Source organism: Dromaius novaehollandiae, chromosome 7 (genome assembly GCF_036370855.1).
Source record: "Dromaius novaehollandiae isolate bDroNov1 chromosome 7, bDroNov1.hap1, whole genome shotgun sequence".
NCBI classification, from domain to species: Eukaryota; Metazoa; Chordata; class Aves; order Casuariiformes; family Dromaiidae; genus Dromaius; species Dromaius novaehollandiae.
In genome coordinates, this window is record NC_088104.1 from 41,348,236 (window position 1) to 41,365,555 (window position 17,320).

Here is a 17,320-nt window from a genome sequence, read left to right on the forward strand (position 1 = left end):
TGAGAGTTTTCAGCAGGAACTGCAAACGGGGCATCATACAGCTACAGTGTTGCTTGCAGGGTCCCGTTTAGATCTGGTTTTGACCCAGATCATTCAACATCTTATCAAAAGATCTAACCAAAAACAGAGAAACAGAGCTGGTAAAGTTCACAGATAAAACAGATTAGTGACAACATGACAGAGATTAGGAAGAGTCAGTTATCCAAACCCATCTGGATCTGTTGGGCAGCTAGACTCATTTGACCAACGTGTTTTAGCACATCCCAGTTTCAGACCAGACGTGTCTAAGGACCAGCAAGGTCACATTTATGAGGAGGAGGACTGTATTCTGAAAAGCAGTGATTCAGGCAAAGCTTAGAGGTCAACCAAACACAGGGTAAAAGTGCAAGGCACCGCTGAAAGTGCAGTGCACTGCTTCACAAGTACTGGAAAGCCAGTCTTGGTAGTATAAACATATCCGTATCTTTATATACCTGTATATGCCCACATATAAGTAAGTGGGGAACAGTCTCATGAAGAAGCAAGGTTTTAACTACTGGAATGCTGTGTCCCAATCTGGTATCTATTTTTTGACAAGGAAGGAAGCAGTCAGATAGCATTACAAAGATATCTTTTGACTTCAGAAAATGACAAGTTTGATTTCCTTTTATAGTTACATTATAAAACCTTTAGAGCTAGGAGCTATTGTTGCTATGTGCTAATACAGCACCTAGCTCAGAAGGACTTAACTAACACAAAAGAAATAATCAATAGGAATCTAGACTGGTTAATCTTTGTTCTGTTTTACTGTCTACTGACAACTTCTGTTTTCCTTCTGGAAGAAAACGGGAAAAATTTGAAGAAAAATAAAGAGACCACTTGACTGAAGAAATTCATATTTTTAAAAGAACTCCAAAGAAAAAGCACTTTAAATGCCTTATCATGGCCAAAAAGTAGCAACCTAGCATTCTGTATGTACTGCAGGCATCTAAATTGTGCTTGGGAAATGCAGCCATTGCCCAAACACTAAAGATTTCTTCCACTCCAGTAAAATGAGAACCTTTTCAAGCTGGTAGTACTTGGGTTGTTTTCAGGTCATCCATTAGAACACGATACAGTCATAACTATTGACTGGAGTCCTACAGGAAAGCGAAATAATTCACGTAAGCTGTACGCTACACTGCCCCTTAACCTCCTGACATCTCAAGACTCAGCCTCCATCATTACCCTATTAATTCTTTCAGTGGTGATACCTGCCACTGTAGTGTATTTATGACCAACAGGTAGCCACTTAATGTTTTTCTTGCATTTTTATCTAAGGTTGATGTTTGACATTTTAAAAACATCTATTTGATATATAACAACATGCAGAGATATCCAAGTACAAATATATTCCACACTATTCATATTACACCAGTCAAAATGGTCAAGTGTGGTCATCAGTTTTAAGTGTGCGGCATAAGATACCCAAACCTTAAATCCCATAGAACTGAGTAATGGATATTAGCCATAACTTCAGGCAGACAGACTCTACACGCCTTGGGCTAAATATCCAAAGAATAAATATCTGCAATCACTGTACACCTTAAAATCTACATCTCTGGACTTCTCCAGGGTAGATGTAAATGAAGTGTAGACTGGATTGACATCTAGAAGTCAAGCTGCACTAACCCAGGCAGATGTGATCAAAAAATAGCCCATTTTGGCAGTTATTATGGATACCATCAGAACACATATATATGCATACATTGTGCATCTCTGAGAACAAATGTAGTAAGATAAAGTTCCTGCGAAGAACAGCCCAAAGAACACATCTCACGAAGACATTGGGACAAATACTCAAACAGCATGAACCAGCTTAGCTCCACTAAGACCACTCAAGCTATGCAGGCTTGCAGCAGCTGAGAAGCTCGTCCTTCACATGATGTATTCCTTCACCTCACCTGTGAGAACTTCTGAACCCCAAAGATGCCTTTATACAACAGCTTATACCTCATAAGACTAGAATACTTCAGAAAAGGTTTTTGGAGAACCAAGTCTGGGAGGCTTTGGAGGTGCTGCTGACAGTAGGCTGCAAAAATGCCTCTTCACAGTTTATGTAAAAACATAGCTATATTTCAGACATGTCTACTCTGACCACCGTCATGGAATTGAAAACAATTTGACAACTTTGCTCAAAGTCCAATAATGACTCGAGCACTCTCTTTTTCAGATTATACTTGTTTCTTCACCATCATGAATCACACTGAGAGGCAATTTTTTGTTTGTTCAAGTCAGTTATGAAGAGGCAGACACTAGCAGACTACCATAGGAGATGAATTTGAAAACGAAGGCTGGTCAGATGTTGCAACTAACTGATAAAAACAAATCAACCACAGAAACAAATTCCTCTACCCATTTCAAAGATTAAAAAAAAAAAGCTTCGAGCAAGATTTTTCTTTTTCTCCACATCGGAGATTTCAGGGACTGTTTTGAATGCTTTATTTTAGTAAGGAATAAAAGTCGCTGTTCTGATAGATTGCAGTGTTCTCTGCCATGAAGACAGATCAATATTACAGATCACAAATAAAATAGTCAGAAGGATTGAAAACAGGATTTACAACTGAATAGCTGCCACACCTACATGAAAATAATAATTTACATTCCTTACCACACCCCATAAACTACACACAGCCAGCCTTAAACTGGAAAAGTAACAAAAATAATGGGAAAGAGCAGCAAATAAATGTCTTGACATTATGTGAACTGATATGAAAACAGGAGCTGAGGGGAGAGAAGTATTTCCTCTTGAAACCAAACAAAATAACCCAGAAGCCCTTGGAGGGTTTAGATTTTCAGTCTTTCTTATTGAGAGAAAAATCCCCAAATCTCCCCAAATCTATGAAAAGCAGACACTTTCCATAGAGAATGCATTCATTGGAAACCTATTTTCTGTTAAAAACCAGCTTCGATGGGGTAGTTTCATCCTCTCTTAGATGCTGGGTGCGAGAAAAGTGTTTGCCAGGAATAAAAATAGGCAATCACTTAAAACTCAGAAGTGCCCGTTTGACAGGGTTAAGGACTTTTTCTTGCCTAGTCGAAAAGTTCCTCAGTCCCAGGAATGGCCTGGTTGTGGCAACAGATCAGAAGGGATAGAGGTTCACGATTTGTGTGGGAGTCTTGAATAATCTGTTCCTATTTTAACGCGAACATGGGTGGTAACATGGAATTACAGTGTGTGGAGGCGGGCTGGTGTGCAAGGATTAATGAAAAATAATGAGATAATATTGAGCATTTATATAGTTTCATTAGAAGGGCTGGATTTCTGTACCAACAGAAATCTCTGGTAAATGTTGCATTCTGTTCCTCCCTCTGTAATCTCTGTAACAGGAATTAGTAGGACACACAGGTTATTTCACAAGTATATTCATTTGAAAAGAGCTTTCATTCTTAGTCTTAAATTTTAAGCAACCAAAGTACTTACACAGTAATCCTTTCAACTCATATTTCATTGTATCCAGAAGTCACTGTGGCTCGTAAGGTACTCTGCTGTGAAAAAAATAAACAGTGATAATTGCACACTGGAAATTATGACATGCTTATATGATACACCAGAAGGAGATGAAAATAAGTACTGAAGGGCAGAAGGGTAAAGCGGAGTTTATTGAGGACTAACTACATTAGGATTGACTAAAAAGAAAAAAAAAAAACCCAAGCACGTTCAAATTGCAATCCAAGCAACAGTTATTTTTAGTCCCTCAATTATTGCGTGTTTCATAATGTGATTTTGAGGGCCTGGCATTCCCTTACATTAAAAGAATTCTATTATGTACTCTGTGGTGTCTTAGTGGAAAATGATTCATTGGAGGCCTGGGATTTAACATTTGAGAACAGAAATGGAGAAGAAGTATTTAGATTCAGCACTTTTTAAAAACACAAATTCACAGTCGGATGAAGCTCTACAAATTTGTTGGATGCATTGCACAGAAATAGAAATATTAGAGCTATAGAGGTGAAAGCCAGGGACCAATACTTAATATTTAACTGGGAAAATTATATGGTTTTAGAAAAGATGCATTCATTTGGGATGATTACTAGATAATTTGGGTTCTCAAGACTGGAATTCTAATCCCTTGACTAACCTCTGAGGTAGCCTGTGCATCTAGCAAAACCCTTTTAGGAAGATCTTGAACCATCTGCCTTTGTTATTATTCTGTATTTTCCTAAAATATTCAGCTTTATTTTAAAGAAAGTAACTTGTCAAAATGCACTGCTCAAAATCCTGCTTTTGCCTTCACTGTCTTCTGATGAACTTTATACAGACACTGATCACAGAATAATTTTTAAACCTCATTTTTCTCTATTCCTATAAAACAGGAAAAGGCTGTTTTCAGTAGAGTAAGAATTTCCCAACAAAAGTAATGCAGGGGAAGGATTAAGCATGATTTCCCATTGCCTAAATAGAGCACAATTGGTGAGGTCAACCTGCCCTTTGCTTTCAGCTGTTGACAGGGTGATCTTGAGAAAAAGGTGACGGTACACCATCGTATGACTCTCACCCAGGCATTTTATGCAAGTATGAACAACACACTGCCCCTGAATCATGGCCAGGAGATTTCTAGGTCTCCCTCTTCCTTAATAACGTGAAACCAGGCACAGAAGCTTATTCCTGCAGACAGGCGATTCAGTAGGCTCAATGGCATTAGCATTCATGCAGTTTCTCCCTACGATTTCTCCCCACCTCTTCTTGGAACCTAAGCTGACGACTCTGAAGTTGACAGAAAGACCATCACTGACTGCAGTGAGTTTTGGGGCCGGCTCTCAAGTGGGTCAAGCCAATCTTCTCCGTCTTACAATGACATAAACATGACTTTTTGTCTACACATTAAAATCTGGACTGTCATATTATCTGAACTTTGAGTCTTTTTGAAGCAAAGCCACAAAGCTCACAACCGTCAGTGGTCAAAAATAGGGGAAATTCTGCTCACCAGACAGAAACACTCTCCTCTGAGACAACATAGATCAAACACAGCTTAAAGGAAGATGAAGTTTTATTCAGATGACATCTGTAGTAATTTCCATTCTGATGTCAATGATGAACACTTTTATCAAGGGGAGAGGCCAGTTAATCTTTAACCAACAGTTTACAAGCGATTTTTAAAACAAACAACAAACAACTTACGAAGCTTCATGAGATCTTCCTTTTATTCAGAAGAGTTTCTACCATGAATGCTACCAGACTGATAGCTGTGTTACAAAAGAAAAAACAAGTTAGGCAACGGGAACTACCCAGTAAATCCAAACTGGGAAGATCACCTCTGGATACTACAGAGAGGATTTCAGCCAAAAACCTATGCTGAGGGAAGGGTTCGAAGTGCTTGTTTACGTGGTCTGAGTGTCTTCCATAAAAAGTCGGACCTCGGGCCACTAACTCATTTCAAAAACATGGCAGGTACCAAATGGCAGCTCACTGATGCCACCGTTTCAAATAACAGGACCTTAGAAGGAATACTTCACTAACTCTTGCTGAAAAACTTTGTGCTGAAGTCAATAAAAAGAACGTCATCGGCTTTGATGGATATCAGCGTGGATCTGGGCCCAGTTCACCAGTCTCATAACCCCTTCAGTCTCTCTAGTTACTTAATAGGATTTGTTATCAGGTAGAAGTGTGATCCCTTGAGGTGCCAATTTGCCATTCATGGCTGCTGCTGCAAGAAAGAAAAATGTAAGCACACACCAATGTTCCCAGAAACCTTGACTGGAAAACCCTTTCATGTCAGAAGTTTATTTTTATTGGTAAAATATTAAATAATATACAGAATTAAAAACTGCACTTACACTTCTGAGAAGAAATAATTCTTGGACAAATTATATGCTTGTTCCTGAGATTCCCTACATTTATTCCAGTAGCTGTGCACTCAAGACAGTACAAACCTTTATAATATAATCCTTTTCACAAAGTATTACAAAGTTTCTGCAGCTTCTTTTATTTATACACACGCACAGACTCACACTCTCACGTGGCTGTACAACACTCACACACGTACCGAGTACACACATACAGATGTGGAACCGCATGTATGCATGTATACTAAGAAGAAAAAGAAACAAGTCCCATAGTTCAGTCTACAGCGGCAAAACTCTTTAGCAGGGGGATACAGGTTTGCCTTGGGGTTGCTCACATGCGCCACTGTCAGCATAATCGTTTCTGAACTTCTGTAAGAGCACGTTCCAATGGCCACGTAAAGCAACGTGACAGTTCCCAGTGTCTTCACTCGGCTTTAGAACAAACCCTAAACTTATTATCTTTTAAGGTTCCTCAGTTTGAGCTCCCAACACGTGCTGCAGAACTCAACACTGGAAGCCGGGAGAAGAGTGGCCACGTGCCGGGCTACTCACCCGGTTTGCTCCGCGAAAACGACCAGTGTCGCATTCGGCACTGAAGCAGGCAGGGGGCAACGCCACGTGAGTCACTGCAGGCGCCGTGACCAAGGGTCAGACCTGATAGCCTGAAATTACGCTCAACATCTTTAGATATGATCCCACCGCTTCAGTAAGGTCCCTGTTGCTGGGAGGACCTGAACAACCTGCAGGAGGTTATCAGGATTTGGCCCGAGGAGTGTGAAACCGTGGGTAAGCAACAGTCACCCACTGAATGCATTTTTCTTCTTGAACTCAAAACGCAGAGGCTGGGAAATAATTTTGGCAATCAGTCAGAATGGGATATAGTCTCCTCACCTTTGTTATTATTAAAAAGAAATATCTTAAATACAAATTTAAAAGACAAAAGTGGCTACTGTGCATGCGCAGTAACTGCCTTTCAAAGAAATCTCAATGGGATTTTTTTTTTTTTTTAGTTACGTACCTACATACATATTTACAGAACAGAGGCTTCAGTCTACTGGGGAAAAAAAGGCATTAAAAATACACTATATATAAATATGTATGATATGTAAAACAAGTCCCATCTAAACTTATATAAGACAAGGACAACTCTAAAGAAGCTTTTCTGGTCTCTCAGGTAGATAAAGGACACGAGTCCTGTAATTCTTACGCAGGCAAACCTCTCCCATTAGAGTAAATGGCAGTTTTGCCCTAGCTAAGAGATTAGGCCTAATCCAAAATCCATCAAAGTCAACGAGAGTCTCCACTGAGTGGGTTTTGGATCGGACCAAAAGATCTTTTTATTTTTTGTTATTTTTAATAAACATCGATATTAAGTGCTTTTCGTAAGAGAAAAAGAGCTGCAATTATAAAAGAAAATAAAGAAACAGACAAGAACACGTTTGTCCTTAGTTCACACCACCGGATGTGTTTCAATGTCATACAAAAGCAAGAGTCAAGCAATGGGCTTTAGCCTTAACTTACAGTTTCTCACCTTTTGTCAGTCACAATCTTAATTTACGTAGTTAGTTGAATCTTATCTTTGAATGTATTTAAGATAGAGCATTTTGTTTCACTGATTTGTGTTGACCGAGGAAAGAAAAAAGAAACCACTGTACATTAATAAGACGTCAGGGAAAGTATTGCACTTGAACAGAAAAATAACCAAAAAAGGTGGGTTGGTTTGTGATTTTTTTTTAAAAACAAGCAATCATCCATGTCTGCAATGAGCATGTTTAGAAAGCAAGATCCAAGAATGAAGCATAAGAAGCAAATCTGGGGCTGGTAACCCCCACCCTGGAATACAACAGTAGTAAAACTTCTTTTAAAGCATTTTCTTCCAACAGGAAAAAAAAATTATATGACTTTTTTACTTTACAATTTTAAATCTTTCTAAACATTTGCATTAAAAGTTTCCAGTTTCTCATAAAAAGATATACATTTTAGGGAAAAAAAAATACAACCAGAAAATAAAACCAACTGAAAAGGAAGGCAAATATACAGTATTATAATTACATCGCTGTGGAGTCATCTCTGAAGGTACCCTAGATCTTTAAAGTGTTACAAAGATTACGTACCTTAATATTTTTTTTCTCAAATCAACTATCTCTTTTTTTTTCTTTTTCCTGTTTTTAATATAAAACTACACTTGAGTACAAAAATATGTAAACAGACTGTACAGCCAATGAACAACAACAAAAAAAACCCCTAGACAGCCCAAAGCTACAGGAGATAAGAGCAGGCCCAGACTTAAAGCTAAGAGAAGGAAAAAGGGAGGAGAGAAAGAGAAAAGACTCGGAAACCAGAGGAAACTGCTACACGAGACAGGAAGAGAACATGTTCAAGCTCTGAGAACACTTGACGATTAGTCAAATAATTGATCACAGTTTCAGAATCTGAACGACTACAAAAACAACCAGAAGTCCTTCCCTTGTTACAGTGTGTTCAGAAACGAACCGCCGTTTCCAGTAAGCAATGTCAAATCCCAGTAAGTGCATAGTAGGGGATTCAGTGACCTCTCCCCCCTGCAAGAAGCTTTGCTTAGTCTGTGTCACTTGAGGTAAAACTGAACAGCCCGACCGACTGCGAGCTGCCCGCGCCGTGCCGGCAGCGGAGCCGCGCTCTCCACCGCGCGTCGCGGGAGGCTCCCGCGTTTCACGCCGGATTGCTAAGACAGACCACAGTCCGCCAGGCTCACGTACCGCCGCGCGGAAGGCGTTAAGGCTAACACACCGACGGAAGCGACTGCGTTTGCACCACAGACCCTCACTCGCAAGTACTAATGACCGAGACCTAAAAAAGAAAAGTTGCTGTGCTTCACGAATTAGCAAGTAAGGCCCTCGTCTAACAAGTCGTAGCAATGATTAAGCACATGCTTAACTGTAAAACTTCTGTGCGCTCCCAGAGCAAATCCAAGGGATGACATGAGGGTAACCACGTGCTCAAATATTTTCTTGGGCTGCAGTGCAGGGGCCTAAAACCAATACGTCCTTGAGTAAGGGAACATCGCCTGTCTTCAGCGAGCTTTGGGTCAAGCGCCGCCCTTGCTCCCGACAGAAAACACATAATACAACTCCCCTCAAGACATGATCCGATTCACTTCATCATTAAATCTTTAAAATACTTCACGTACTGCTAGTAAATACATCACAGTATTTTTGCAATCGTCTTAAATAACATTAGATTTTGCAATGCAAGAGTAAGTCTTTGCTGATAGAGAGATGGTCATATCTGTCCACGGATTAATTAGGTCCCATGATTTGTACCGTAAAGGAGAAGTTTCCCGGAAGGAGAGAGCATGGCGAGGTACGCTCCCAAATGCACACCCGCCTGAGCATACTGCAAACCGCCTTTCCACAGGCTGCAAGCGAACGGGACTGACGAGCAATGCTTGTCTGCGGGAACCCCAGCTGCAAAGCCAGGCAGTTTAAATAGGTGCCATTTTTACTGTTATCTCAGCCTATTATTACGACTGTGGCATGGGGAAATGTCAGCACGTTACCTCCTCGTGACTGGCTTGTATTCCCTTCGGACCCTCACTGGAGGAGGGGGCAGGAATCACACGCTTCCAGGCACAGCTGCATTAGGCTACAATAGAAACTGGTAATATTCTTCCGGGCCTATACTTCAGGACAATTTCTAGCAGGATAAAAGGGAATATACTTGCTAGAAAGCAAGTTCTGCCTCTTTTCTACCTCGTTCCCCCCTTTGCCCTCATCCTCACTGTGGCCGCCGGGGTCTCCGACCGCCGGGGTCGGCCGCTGGGGAACCCAGCCCTGCGGAGACGTGGAGCAACGTTCCCGGCGGGACGGGAAGCGTGCGGGCCTAGCCGCCCATGCCGGCACACGCGCGACTCGGACACTGCACCCGTGCAGGGCGAATAACAAGCTGTGACACTAGGTCACCAACCCATCAGGCAAGGACCAAAACACTGCTGCGCTTTCCACCAAAGCATTCCAGCACATAAACCCCCCGCGTGACAACGAGCTCTGCCCGGCCTAAGACAGAAACGCATCCCCTGACACCTTCTACGGATGGGTTTCTCTCCTCTCTAGTTCACTGAGCAGCACAACAGCGGCATCAGAGTCCAATCTGCAAACCACCTCCCAGAGAGCTTTGCTCTTTCCAGCTCCAAGCAAACTTTTGTAGAATGGCTGCAAAGTCTGCTCCAGTTCCTAAACGGGGAGTTACATGCACAGCAAAGCCCATTTTCAGGAGTGCTTTACCCAAAGCCACAAAGGATAAGAAAATAGGAATTCCCTGCCGTGACACTCTCGAGGGTACTGTGAGGCTGGGGGCTTTTGCAAGAAGTCTCAGCAACAGGCGTACGGATGGGACGGTGGATGACTCTGTGTTGGCTGGGACCAGCTCTGAGAGCAGCTCCAGCTGGATAGCTGCAGCGCACTTTGCCAGGGTAATTTTCAGCCCTTCCCGCTCTTAAAGCCAGCTAACTACAGGACATCTCATAGCTGAATACCTAAGACAGTCTCCTCTCCCGCTGAAGCTGCCGAAGTGGGTGCAGAAAGGAAGCAGGAGCTGCCTTGCTATGCCATACAAGCAGGGATTTTTACTTTGGGTTGCTCTGTTTTTGTTTTGCATTCTGAAAGGGTATGGTAAGATACCATGAATGACAGCCCAAGCTTTCAGAATGCATTTGAAAAAGGCACATATACAATAAAGCATATATATCTAACAATATGATACCATATATATAAATATACTTTCTCAAAATCTCCAGCTGCTCTAGACTGCAGGTCATTAGCATTTGTTCTTTAAATGATAGTAAACCAAGCTAAGATGCAAACTGCATCAAAGCCAATTTGATCTCGCTTTTCCTAAACTTCCATATTGAGTTTAGGCTACTCAGGTAACAGTGTAACCTCCCTTCTCCCCCATCGTTATAACACAGAGCAAGAGCTGAAACAAAACAATATTAAATAGTGAAGGAACCATATTACCGCTACTCCTGTCCTTGGCTGAAATAAGCACCTTTCCCTGGATCGAGCTCCAAAGTCCCTTTCTGGAGGGAGGAGTGTCTACTCTGCTTTCAAAGTGGCTTCTTTCCATGGGGCTTTTTTTCAAACACGAAAACGCCAGCTCAGGACCTAGACAACAGTAATAATGCCCTATTAAAGGCCAGTTTTGAAAGGATCTGGTTTAATTCCTGGCCTACCCCTGCCTGATGCTCCAAATTTAGGAAAGTCCATATTAACGGAACGTAATATGGAAAATGTTAAAATTGAGAATTTCTTTGCTCTTTAGTAAATACATTTATTTCTACATGGCTATTTTGCGAGCTGTGCCCTCAGACCGTAAAAACTACTATGATTAAAAATACCAGGCTGATTTACAAATTTAGTTAGATTTTTCTCTCTAATACAGACCAATAGAGGTTCATGCCTAGACACCTTTCACGTCACTTCATAGATGGAAGCACTTTTTAAGGAGAATAAAATTGTTTCATTCCCATAAATTACCGAACAAAGAGCTGGGTTTACTAAAAAATCCTATATATTTTGATGTGCACTCCTAACTGATTGCAAAGAGAGGTGGCTGTAAAATTCATTGGCCATAGCAGCAGATATATAGATAATGTCCTTTGCTCCAAGAATATGGATCATATCAAGAGCAGAATAAGCAATCACACTTCTATTTAAATTAACAGGCTTCTACTAATTTAAACTGAGTCAGAATCTTGCCATTTTTGATGTAAAACGAAGTGAAAGGGTTTACTGGCAGGGATGTTTGCAGAAATGGCTTTTTTAATGAAAATGGGGAACGCTCACAGGAAGCCAATTCTAAATTTGCAAATGTATGTTTTTAACTGGAAATCTGATTCCAAGAATTCGAGAGAGTCCAATAAAAATCAGCCAGGTTCGCTTTCAAACACCAGATACTTAGAACAAATGGATGTGCAGGCCAAGGATTATCTGCTGAAATTCCTCGTACGCTTTGAATGACTAATGAATTTGACAAAACTCAAGAGCTTTTCTTAGAAATCTGCAGAGAGCATGCAAGAAAAAAAAATCCTCTGAGGCCCCAATTTTGCACACTTCTGTACACGGGCAAACTGATGTATACAAAACTCTTCAACAATTTCAGCTACATCAGCCAGGCCTCCAATTTAAGAGCTGCGGCCTGACTTATTCAACTCCCTCTCCACAGCAATACCAAGTAGGAATTAAACACTAACATAAATGTCAGTCCAAAAGCTTGTTCAGAACTCGAACTGGAATTTAATCTTTTCCCCTTCCCTAGTTCTGGGATGAAAAACTTTAGTGAGTGTTCAGATTGGATGACAAAAATTAATGCAGCCCCTCAGCCTCCTGCTCTCCAAGAAAGGCAGTTTTTGGAAGATGATAACTAAAACTGCGTGCCTGTGTGACACCAGGAATCTGCCCACTACCTCCCCAGTTCTCTCTCTGTGATACCAGGACACAGCACTGATCACATACAGATCTTCTGTGCTACTATTGGAACAAGAAGGTTGGGCTACTACACTAAATCCAGCTACAAAATCACCGAGCCTCCAAGTCTGATCTTTGAAACATTTACAGAAGATACATTACAGGAGGCATCACTGAATGAAAGTGCACGCAAATAAACTGTGAGTATCATTGTAGCCAACTCACTTGTGGATGCACAAAAAATTCTCTGCCTTTCCCCTGTTCCTGTGCTTCCCCAGACACAGGCATTTTTTTTTTTTTTTTTAACACTTGCTGCCTGGTGCTAGCTATTACAAGAAACCATAGCCTTCATTCTTTCCCCTGGCCACAGGGAATGGTTTGTTATCCCTTGGAGACTGGATGGGATTGCTGGTCACCTTTCTGCCTGGCTCAAGCTTGTGTCTTTTTAGAGCTCCATGCTAGCTTAGTGATGTCCAGGCCCAGCATCTTTTCCTTCACACACTGTTCTTAAAAAGATCTTTGCTGCCTTAGCAGAATTCATAACCACTTTTTTTAGTGCCATACTGGAAACCCCAGTCTCTGGGTTTCCAAACACAGGATGATGCAGAACATGGCCAGCCATCTCCTAAGCCAACCTTCATAGCTGCAGCGAATCAGCCACACAGAGTGAAAGCAATGCCCTCCAGCGTCTCCCCCTTTTCTTCTGAACAAACTCCTTCGACTGCACCAAGCACAAGACGACCAGAAAGGTTTGGAGGACGGCAGCACTTCATTGGCCTGAGCTTCCTCTATATTTGGATGAAGAAAAAAGGAGGAGGAACCCAATCACATTAAGAACAATGTTGGGAACAGGTCTTTAAAGCTGCCTCTCCAAGGCCCATATATTCCCAGCCTTGATAGCTCTTAGCTTACACAAGATGACATTTCTCTCCATATTGTATTATAATTAATAGGCTACTGCAAGACTTTACCAGCTCCTACTTAATAGCATTTCAGTGCTGGGAAGCAGTCATCAGGTAACCTGGCCATGATCTACTGTATCCTTTCTAAACACAGGTTCTAGCTGCCAAGAATGTCACCGTAAAAAGATTTCAATCAATACCACTCAGCTCCTACTTTCAAATGCTCCAGGTCTAGGAAGAGAAGAAGAAAAAAAAACAGTACCCTCAAAACGAACAGCAAACTGGCATGTGCACAGAGTACGCAGATTGAAGGGAGCAGATGGGAATTCATTATGGCCTGATCTTCCTCTCTTTTTTACACTTCTGTAACTTTATACTTTTGAAAAGGTCTCACCAAGCAGAGGGAGACTGCTTGCATGGAAGGGGTTAAACCCACATGCAGATCTTTCCATTCTTAAGCTGTGCTCTTGTTGCCAAACAAAAACAATTCAATAGTGATTGGTACAAACAGTTGGGTTTCAGTGGCAATCTGTCACATAGGTTTAAGCCCAGTTTTTAGTGATGCAACCTGCAACCTGCTGGCTGGTTGCTGGATTTGTTATTTATTGGGAGAGAAAAAAAGCAAACAAAACAGATTTTTTTTCTCCTTGTCCAGTCTGTAGTTCAAGAAATTGCTCTGGAATTTGTTTTTTTTTTGTTTGCCCTACAGTGAAATTAATAAATTATGAATAAAAATGGTATCTATAAATTCAAATTAAAGCACAGCATCTGTATCTCATACATCACTTTCTGAAGAAGTTGGGGATATTGTATGCAATCTGTTTGTTTGAAGGGCTTGCATGCTTTCCAAGAGCAAAGGATATCCAGCAAAATCTGTACTTCCACCCCTAAATTAAAGCATAATTAATGATTTAAAAACAAAAGGAAAGCACTGGATCAGCAAATTAGCAAACAAAACGTTAACGTGAGAAAAAATAATCAAGGCTCGGATCCTGATGTAGCTGAAGTAGTTGGAATAGTTCCATTAAACTCAATGGAGCTAAGAGGATTAACGCTGGCCGACGATCTGGCTCCTAGTGTTTTCCCAGCTGCAAGTCTTAGTTTAGGCTGCTGCCAAGAGGTTAACACTGTGATAATAGAATGAGAAAGTATTTATACAGGTATATATAGATATATAATTATATTTAAAGAACACTTTGCTACTAGTACTTTTGTCATTTTAAAATCCGCAATTTTAAAACAAATTATTTTAGAAGAGCAGCAGAACCTCTTGAGTAAACTACAGACTCTCTCACCCACTCCTAGGCCACTTACTGTCCTAGGAGCAAGGTTAAAACGTTATTTGTAAATGCTATTTCTTAAAACATAGGGTGCAACTAAATAAGTAAGGCTCCCAAGGGTCTCTAAGAAGCCAGTGAGTCAACACACAGGCATGGAGTAACATCAAATCAACAATTCTAAAAAAGGTGCTTCATAAGTTAAGGAAAATAAAAATACAGAGCCTCAAACTTACCACAGAAGGCCCTCAGACTTATGAAACTAAACTGCTGTTATGTGGTACAGTGTTAGACATACATTTTTGTACATTCGCAAGGGGCAATACACACTGAACCCAGGAAAACAGCTCACCCTAGAAAGTCGTTTTGAAAGGAATATTGACTTTGATTCATGCTCCTAAATCCCTAGCGTAAAACAGTTTTGCTTTAAAAATAATTGTTCATTCTGTAGAATAAAGTCCCCCCACTCTTCTCCAGCCACCAAAACCCCACACCGTATCTACGCATTTGAAAAAGGCTCTCCTCTGAAATGTTTCTACCTATTTGTCTGAAATTATAAAGGAGTGGCATCTCATCACGACTTTAAAGCACCTAGCAGAGTTGAGCAATATCCCAAAATAGGACATGATACACAGCTAATTGTGACAGAAACGGACTGCCTTTCAATTCCCACAAAAAGCAAGTCAGGTCACTCAACAAAAAGTGACAGCAACAACAACAGAAAACCCCTCTTTTATCCCTTCCCTTCCTTCCTTCCATTCTTAAGCTGGGCAGAGCAACTGAGGTTGGGTCCACAAAAATAAGGTTAATAATAATAATTAAACAACAGCAACAACAACAACAGCAACAACAACAAAATAGGTGTATCAATGTCTGAGGAAAAGTGGGATTGTAAGTGCAGTATTTCTTCATGTGCAGTTTTTTCTACTTCATAAGAGTCCCCTTTGGATGAGAAGGCCTAATGGAATGTGTGCTCCCCTCGGACAATGTGCGATGAGAACTCATAGCGGTCCTGGCTTCGGTAGCCACAGATGTTGCACTCTAGCGGGTCCCGGTAGCCATGGCAGCCCATGTGGATGGTGTACATGACATGGTCTAGGAAAAGAACGCGACAGTGCTCGCACTTGAAAGCCCTAATCTGCTCCCCTTCTCCATTGATGACCTTGTAGATATCCTTTAAAGAGCCCTTAGAAGCTTTTGTGGCATCCAAAGCCTTGGCGTCCTCCTTCATATAAGCCGGGCTTGGCTTTCTCTTGGGATTTAAGGCAGAGTTTCCTTGGTAGGACTGGCGGTCTTCGTGGCTGCTCTCTGAGTCAGTAGAATCCAGGCAGCTATTGCTGGGGGAGCCCTCTCTATCCTGGGTTCGACTCTTTGGTCTGATGAGGGAGATAGGGCCATCCATGTTGTTCTCGTGACTGTCAGCCGTTTCCCTGCTAATGGGCCTTTCTATCCTGTTAGGATGATAGACCTGAGCGTAAGCTGAGCTGATGACCGGGGCCACCTCTGCAATTGTGCTTGGTGTGTGCTGCATCAGGGGGTGAAGTGCCTCAGCTCCAAGGTAGGTGATTGCATTGTTGATGGCTTGGTCCATCATGTGAGACTGCATCAGCTCAGCCTCCTTCTCATAGGTTAAGTTCATATCAAAGTGAATGTCTGGATAGCCAAATCTCATGAGCTTTTCACCTAAGGGACAAAAGCAAATGAATGAGAAAAATCAGTATTATCACTCCAAGGTTTCTCTCTAAAGGGGTGGGGTGGGGAGAGCAGAAACCCCCCAACTTGGAGTGAAATTCATTCCAGAGTCCAAAGTTACCTTCCTTCTATTTATTCACTGACCTCCTATGAAATTCCTGTCTTGAAATGGGCAAAATGGCAACCTCACTAACAGCTCTTTTTATTCCAGGTAAAGCATGCACCTGCACTGAACTCCAGACCAACTCCAAACCTTCCAGTGCTTGATTACTGCCCATGCCTCAAGTGAGGACATATATGTCAACTGGTGGAAAATGGGATTGTACCACTGAGGTCCACAAAGCTCTGCCAGTTGGTACCATTGGACATACTTTTCTGAAACTAAGGGAGGTGGCACTCCACATGCTCCCCAAGGTGGCTCATAGCTTACAATAGGGCAGTGCACTGAAAAATCTAAGCAAAGGCTATATAGTGCTCATAAGACAAGGACCTAGCACATCTTTAGTGCCACAAGGTATAGATCCTTCAGCCAGCACAACAAACAAAGAGGCTATATGTGTCCACAGACTGAAGCAAGCAACTTCAGCACTGTAAGGCAGATCTCGGTATCTTGCATTTAGGCTCTGATTGAATTTTTGCATTTCACCCTGCAAAAAAACCTTTACCTCAACTACTTGGAGTAAAAAACAAACAAACAAACAACGCCCAAAACAAAAAGCACTCTCCAAAACATTCAACATGTCTTTAGGCCTGAAAACAGAATAGAGAAGCCACATGTAGAGCTTAGTTTAATTTGGTGCAAGGCAAAGCAACTTCCATTGATTTAGGATAAGTAAATATACAATGATGAGGAAGCTGGCTGATTCATCGCTATGTGAATCCAAATTCACACCTGTGTAAGCTTTTAAAATCAATGGCATTACAGATATGCAAAACCAGAACCATGCACTGGTAAATTATGCTAGTCACTGGGCATGTTGAGTATCACAGATCTCCTCTGAAGTTAACAAAGTTACAGCTACTTACATCAGGGCTCAGCTTAGCGGCACTGCTTTTCCAGTGGTGGCTTTAGGGTGTCAGTACAAGGAAAGTTCATATAATAACTCTTCTTTTTAAAGAAAAAAGCTTACGCATATACAACTATATGGGTAAGATAAAAGATATACATGTTCACATGTGTATATACACATAAATATCAGTT

General features: G+C 41.4%; 1 protein-coding gene across 16 annotated transcripts in view; it reads right to left on the reverse strand.

Moving 5' to 3' along the window:
- Positions 1-5,145: 5,145 nt before the first annotated feature.
- Positions 5,146-17,320, reverse strand: part of IKZF2 (IKAROS family zinc finger 2) — a 121,803-nt gene continuing 109,628 nt past the window's right edge. For all 16 annotated transcript variants that reach the window (XM_026119044.2, XM_026119279.2, XM_026119358.2 and 13 more), the window contains one exon: positions 5,146-16,110. In XM_026119044.2, the coding sequence (XP_025974829.1) occupies positions 15,386-16,110 (725 nt within the window). In that variant the 3' untranslated portion in view covers positions 5,146-15,385. The remainder of the gene's footprint in view (positions 16,111-17,320) is intronic.